Source organism: Citrus clementina, unplaced genomic scaffold, assembly GCF_000493195.1.
Source record: "Citrus clementina cultivar Clemenules unplaced genomic scaffold, Citrus_clementina_v1.0 scaffold_2, whole genome shotgun sequence".
Lineage (NCBI taxonomy): Eukaryota > Viridiplantae > Streptophyta > Magnoliopsida > Sapindales > Rutaceae > Citrus > Citrus x clementina.
This window is the reverse complement of record NW_006262688.1, coordinates 19,027,954-19,034,616: the sequence shown is the minus strand read 5'-3', so window position 1 is coordinate 19,034,616 and position 6,663 is coordinate 19,027,954. Positions and strand designations below refer to the sequence as shown.

General features: G+C 33.0%; 1 protein-coding gene across 4 annotated transcripts; it reads right to left on the bottom strand.

Moving 5' to 3' along the window:
- Positions 1–2,997: 2,997 nt before the first annotated feature.
- Positions 2,998–6,367, bottom strand: LOC18052776. 4 transcript variants are annotated; one of them, XM_006447292.2, is made up of 5 exons: positions 6,229–6,366; positions 4,390–6,142; positions 3,932–4,192; positions 3,440–3,559; positions 2,998–3,353 (listed from the first exon to the last, which is right to left on the bottom strand). In XM_006447292.2, exons 2-5 carry the CDS (start codon positions 5,527–5,529, stop codon positions 3,303–3,305), a joined length of 1,572 nt encoding a protein of 523 aa, XP_006447355.1. In that variant the 5' UTR covers positions 5,530–6,142; positions 6,229–6,366; the 3' UTR covers positions 2,998–3,302. The 4 variants fall into 4 exon arrangements, with proteins under 4 accessions (XP_006447355.1, XP_006447356.1, XP_006447354.1 ...); XM_006447293.2 differs by having other exon boundaries at positions 6,236–6,366; XM_006447291.2 differs by having other exon boundaries at positions 6,243–6,366.
- Between the last annotated feature and the right edge of the window lie 296 nt (positions 6,368–6,663).

The following is a 6,663-nucleotide window of genomic DNA, read 5'->3' as shown; positions in this document are numbered from 1 at the left end:
CAGAAGTACGGTCCATTTCGCACAGTATAGAAGATCAATGGTAATGCTTATGTGATTCAACTGCCAACAATTGGAATATCTCTCACACTTTCAACGTGGCTGATTTGCTCGCATATCATTTAGATGACGAGGAGTTGTATCATCCTAACTTGAGGACGAGTTCTTTTCTAAGTGAGGGGAACTAATGTCCATTTTTTACGTATAATATACTATTTCAAAACTTGTGACAAGACGGACCAAACCAGAATCAATTGCATTGTTTTGCCCTGTGGTCAAGTAAAAAATTTTGCTTTTTCTTAGTCGTTTTTCAATTTTAAGATTTTTTACTATTTTTCTTGATTCTTGTAATATTTGTATCGTTTCTTCTAGAATTTCAATTTAATGTCATTTGTTTTCCTTTTTTATTTTGATTAGGAGAATTTTATTATAAAATAATATTTTATATTTACTTATTTTAATAAATTCGTGACATTTAAAATTACTATATAAAGGGTTCTAAAACTCTAATTTTATACTATTCAAAATTACTCAATTAACTTATTATTTGAAAACCGTTTCGTCATTACGTCAACTTGGGATTTTGGTACAGGTTTAACTTTTTGTTGGATGAAGGTGACGGCGTATATGATTGTGAGTATACTTGCAGAATTTCAATGAGCCGGCTCGCTAGCCGTTTCTTTTACAAAGTAAAACTCGGCAACGTAGTCACACGTTGCAAGCTAAAAGTTGCAATATCCATATGGGAGTTTACTTCTGAAAATAGTTAGGTGGAGGGTAGCATCTAAATTGAGGAAAAACCGTTGACTTGAGATGCCTATTTTGATAAGTTTGATTGCCCAACATATACATTAGTTTACGCACTAAATTAACTATGGTTCGTGCCGCAATGTTTGAGGGCAAATTCTCAGCCTAACAGGCAATGTAAATACACATGCATGCTTCGAAAGTTAGCTAGTTTTGGATTATCTGATGGTCATGGTAGGAAACAATTACACTATTTTGACACGTTCAGCCGCCAATAGCAAGCAATCCAAGACAGAGAGCCGTACCATTTTTCTGTTGAGTGCATTCACATAGTGTCGAACAGTTCCCAACGACTGGAGCAGACCAATTGCTCTACGTATCAATTACACAATATATATATAAACCATACTGAATCCTCTTATATTCTGAAGGTCTGTAAAGGGTGAGTGCAAAATCCAAATCCAAAAATTTGCATTATGACTAATGACGCTAATCCAAGAAAAGTGTTAGCTGTATGCATTATGACTAATGACGCTAATCCACAAAATTTGCATTTTAAGTAACGCATCGTTAATTTCAAGTTTCCAGGTAACAACTACTAATCGATAACACATCACTTGGCAAGTAAAAGTCCCGATAAAAACTCGAAAGATGCGTATCTATTACTCATTAAGATATACTTCATTGAGAAATGACAAGATGTAAACAGGGGCTATAACAGGAACACTAATTTGAAGGACAACATAATCCCATCAGAAAGCTTGGTGCTTCCCCGCCAACACTATGAAGATGGTAGCTAAAGGGCCAAATAAAAAAAAGAAATCAAAACATCAACAAAAAATTTAGGTAACATTTACTTCTTGGATTGGATTTGATTAAGAATCCTGAGTAGTGAAATCTTAAAATTGAGAGTATGGAGTGGAAGTGAGAGTAAGTTATTTACTTATACTAGAATAAGTGTGAAATAAAAATCAAAATCTCATTTATATGTTTACTGTGTATACATTAGGAATGAATTATTTCAAATTATAATATATTCGTAAAATAAACTTTTTATTTTATTATTAATTTTAATCATAAAAATTAGTAATTATTATTAATATTCTTAACTATGTAAATCGTATTTTTATTAATTTTAATTTTAATTATGTAAATTAAAAATTATTGATAAGCGAAGAACAAATGAAACATTATTATTAATAATATACTACAAAATTAAAATTTTTTAGAATAAAATATTTATTATTATTAATTATTAATATTTAATAATTATAATACTATTCAAAATTAAAAAATATAATAATATTATATTTTAAAATAAAAATGGTATATAATAATATTATTGATTCTTTATGAATATAATAATATTTTTAAATAGATATAATATTATTAACATTATTTTATTTAATAAATATAAATTTTAATAAAGGAATAGTAAAAAAAAGAAGAGATTCCTCTTGAGAGTAAAAATCTCAGTCCTCACTCTAAAAATGAATAAGACCCTTACTCTCCTCCTTAATTGAGCAAATAAACATTGGAGTAAAATGAATCCACACTCCTCACTCCTATTCCAACAAATAAACACAGCATTAATTTCTAACTCCACGTAATACATTTCCTATTTGTCATTCAAGACATTAATAATATAATAATATTATTAATTCTTAAGAGTAAATTATTTATTTTGAATGTAGGATCGGAATAAGAATGAGCTGCATTCCTATTGATGTGTTTATTTTATCTAAGAATTGAAATAAATTGTTTTAAGTTACCAAAATGCCCTCTATTAATTATTGTATTTAGTTTTATTTGTATCTATTATAATAATACAATAATAAGAATGAAATAATAATAAAACTAAGAGTAATAATAATGACAATCATATTAACTAAAACAATAAAATTAATAAATTTTAATAATAATAAAGACATTAAAAAATAATAATAATAATAATCTCACCATCCTCATCATTATAAAAGATCTATTTGTAAATAGTACAAAAATTCTGGGTATTTTCATAAATTCTATAGGGACCAAATATAAAAACAACCAAACTTTATTAATGACAATTTAAGGATTATGAGGGCAATATAGGTAATTCCACCCCCTTAGGAATCAAAATTATGATAACGACACTCAAATTTGTAAGTCCGACCCTATTTCGATTCTAATTCTAAAGTTTAATTCTACAAATAAAAGTATCATTAATTTCGATTTCAAAATTTTCATTCATCAAGTAAACACACCATAAAATTGTCCTCCGAAAGGAAAAAGGAAACGATAACAAATAAATCGAGACAAGCCATTGAATATTCAAGAGCACTCTATTATCACCCACCACTACATTTACAGTGCAGACATATGTCAGCAATGTACACTGATATATTCACCTCTGTTAGACAACATATATACAGCTATCCACGAAGGTTAAAACGCCCCAAATGCATCACATTTCTGTCTTAAATACCATCCATAGTACAACAGGTCACACAAACTTTTTGCTTACAACTAAACCTAGGTAGATTGCAAGCTCATCCAAGGAAGCTTGTCAGTGGATACTACACTTCAGCACTGTAGAAATGAAGCAATTTTAGAGGCGACACCTTTTCCTGAAAATTGCAAGAAGAAATTGATTTCAACAAACTAAAGAAAGAAAAAGAGCCAAAAAATAAAAAATAGAAAGAAGTTTTAAAACCTGAAATTTTTCTTCAGATCGGGAAGGGAAATAGAAACCTGTTGAGCAGTTCTGCAATGCTTCAGGATTTTTCATCCAAGCTTTACGTGCATCACTCACTTTAATCTTATATTTGAACATCTGACACAATAGAGAAAATTTTAATCTTATATTTGAAAAACAAAAAACATACATGATTTCTACTTGTCTTTATGAAATAATATTCCAATACTTCTGTAGGAAAATGAAACCCTTATCTGTAAGGGTCCAGCAAACCCAAGCACATGAAAACAATTTGTACATTACATTCAGTTCATACTGAAAAATGTTAAGTTTTGCTTGAATATCACTTTAGAAAAGTAGATCATACAGAGCCCAGACTGTATTGAAATCCAGTTTAAAATTATGACAATCAACTGATGAAATTTACGATTCAAGTATAACAGAAGGCAATGAAAACCACAAAAATAATAAAAAATTCAAGAAATACGGAAAATTTTCAAAACATCAAACCTGTGAGAGAGAGATAGTGGGTTTCTCAAGCTCATCCCCTTCAATGTTCACGCCAGTACCCTGGCACTCTGGGCAGAACAATGAAGAAATTTGATTTGTAAATATATATTCTCCATCCTTTCTTGCCTGAACCCGCTTGCTTCCATTTTTCCTTCTAGACCTCCGTTTCACTTTTGGAGTCACAGGCTGGTTAGTCTTCAATTCAAACTCGCACAAAAGTATCCAATGTATGAGGCAGGAGATGTGAAATACATGAAATACCTACAAGTTTAAGACCATGGATGCAAAGAAATTTGAGAACTTTATAGCTTTGAATCAAATCAGTAAACACAAAATTCCAAAACTCAAACAGATTAACAAACGATAATGACTGAACACACATAGACAAATCACTCCAAACACATAAGCAAAGAAACCATAACCAAGTGATCCGAGCTAAGGTGCTTGGAAATCCTTACCCCATTCAAATTTCTACTGCTGCAGGCAAGATTTCCAGTCTTCAAGTTCAGGAGTGCAGCTACATCTTTATCAGGGAGTATCTTCTGCTGACAGATATCACACATTCGTTCTGCAGCTATGCGTTGCTGTCGTCTCATTTCTCGTCTAGCAGCCTTGCTAGATATAAATCTCGCGTGCAGAAGCTGATCACCATATCGGTCCAAAAGCAATCTTGAAGTTGAGCTATTGGATGCTGAAGAATCTTCCCCACATGAATCATACTGCTTACTCAATGACTCACTAACATCCTCTGGGTCAGAAAAAGATTTCTTTCTTTTTCTACCAGTACCCTCCCCATTCTCAGAATCTTCTGCAGGACTTGAGGAAAGCAATAACTTCACATCATCGAACAGACCCTTTCTACCCAAATCATAATTATAAACAAAAGTGACAATAGCAAAATCATGATCTGGAATCTCGACAATATCTTCATCCTCTGGGTCCTTCTTCCCCAACCATTCACACCAGATTCTTGAAATCTCGATCGAGCCTTCATCCTTCTGAATCATCCTTGCAGCAATTTGACCTAGACCAATGAACCTCACTCTCAAGTCAACAATTTCATCCTTAAGAAACACCCCTGGAATCACCTTATCACAACTCTCCGAATAAATATCCCTAACTTGAGTTCCATTTTCACAATCAAAATGAACTTCATCAAGCCCACTATGCTCATTACCATTTACTTTCATATCTTCTCCATATTTAACAATAGCAAGATTACTATCATTGTTGTGATAATCCAACGACCTGCCCAATTTATCATTTGATACCGTTGTTTGCTTTTCTTTCTCGTTAGAATTGTCAAAGAAGAGAACACCATCATTAAAAGGCCATGGGTTTGGCCCCAAGAGAGTAACCTTGGCGGCAGATAACCTCTCAGTGTGAAGATTACCCTTCAAATGATCGAACAGCACTAAATCACTATAACAGGGAGCAAGGCACAAAGTGCAAAAGAATATGAACCGCTTGCCATCTTCACGAAGCTCCACATACGTGTGTCCTTGCGCTCTCACATTGCTAAGAGTAGTTCTAGCTAATTGCTCTCTTAAGCTAAAAGCACTGGTCTTTGGGAACCCTAATTCCCTCCTTCCAGCCATCCAATTTTTCCCGCCAAAACGCTAATCTCAAATCGCCCCTAGTCAAATTAAAGTTTTGGATAATTCTATCTAGATCAAAGAACAGATAACTACAAACCGCCAAGTAACCCCTACCACAAATTGCACAGTGAAGCCCCAAATTTTAAATCTGTAAACCTACAGATTTACTTCAACTACACAATAAAAGCATTATAAACAACCAAATGAAACCCTAATAAACTCAGATTCAACAAGAACATTCAGAAAACCAAAGGTTCAACTCTTTGTAAGGTCAATTTAACCACTAACACCAATTTGGGCAGTTCATAACACAAATCGACAAGTGAAGACGATAATTCTCAGAAATTCCTCAGATTTCAGGTTCGAAAACAGTAAAAGGGGAAAAATTAAAATTAAAGATTAAAGAAATAGAAGACAATTTATCAACGAGAGGCTTAAAAAGCCCCAACTTTACATATTCGTCGCGTACTCGGTATAGGAGACTTGATAAAATTACGAGGCCGTACACTACCGGAGAGCGCGACGCGAGCCATGTAGAGAAGAAGAACGCGATGCGAGGACGAATCTTCCAGCCTCATCTCCATTTGATAATGGAAATTTGGGATCACAAAAGCTGTTTGGAAAGAGAGAAAGCAAGGGAAAGTGAGCGAAATTAGAGGGAAAATGAAAGGATTAAAAAAATGTGCGAAGTAAACGAACCCTCAACTCTTTACCGATTTTCGCGATGATTTGTAAGGGATTTGATCGATTTTTTTTCGTATACGTTAAGAACCGCCTGTCAAATTTATGGGCAAATGATACCATGCGTGGGTAGAAAGGTAGGCTGTAGTGATCTGGAGGTGGTGTGCTGTTATTGAACAGTAACGATCAATGTAGCAATCTATTGCAGTAGAATCGGCAGTGCGTTGTAATTGAACGGTACTGATCAACGTAGCAATTTATTGCTGTAGAATTGGTAGTAGCGGATTGAAAGAGAGAGAATCGCTTTGAATTGTTGATAAGAAGATAGGGAGATTGACACGTTCCTGCAGTAATTAACGAATATTATTTCTCTTTAATATTTTTATAATGGTCAAAAAATTTTCTGATAATATTATTTTTATTTTTAATTACTCTTTTATTATATTTATTATA

Coding starts and splice junctions, on each gene's coding strand:
- LOC18052776 (XM_006447292.2), bottom strand. CDS start 5,529: ATGGCTGGAAGGAGGGAATTAGGGTTCCCAAAGACCAGTGCTTTTAGC. Junction 3,560..3,931: donor CCACTATCTCTCTCTCACAG/GTTTGATGTTTT, acceptor CTATTGTGTCAG/ATGTTCAAATATAAGATTAA. Junction 3,354..3,439: donor GATCTGAAGAAAAATTTCAG/GTTTTAAAACTT, acceptor TGCAATTTTCAG/GAAAAGGTGTCGCCTCTAAA.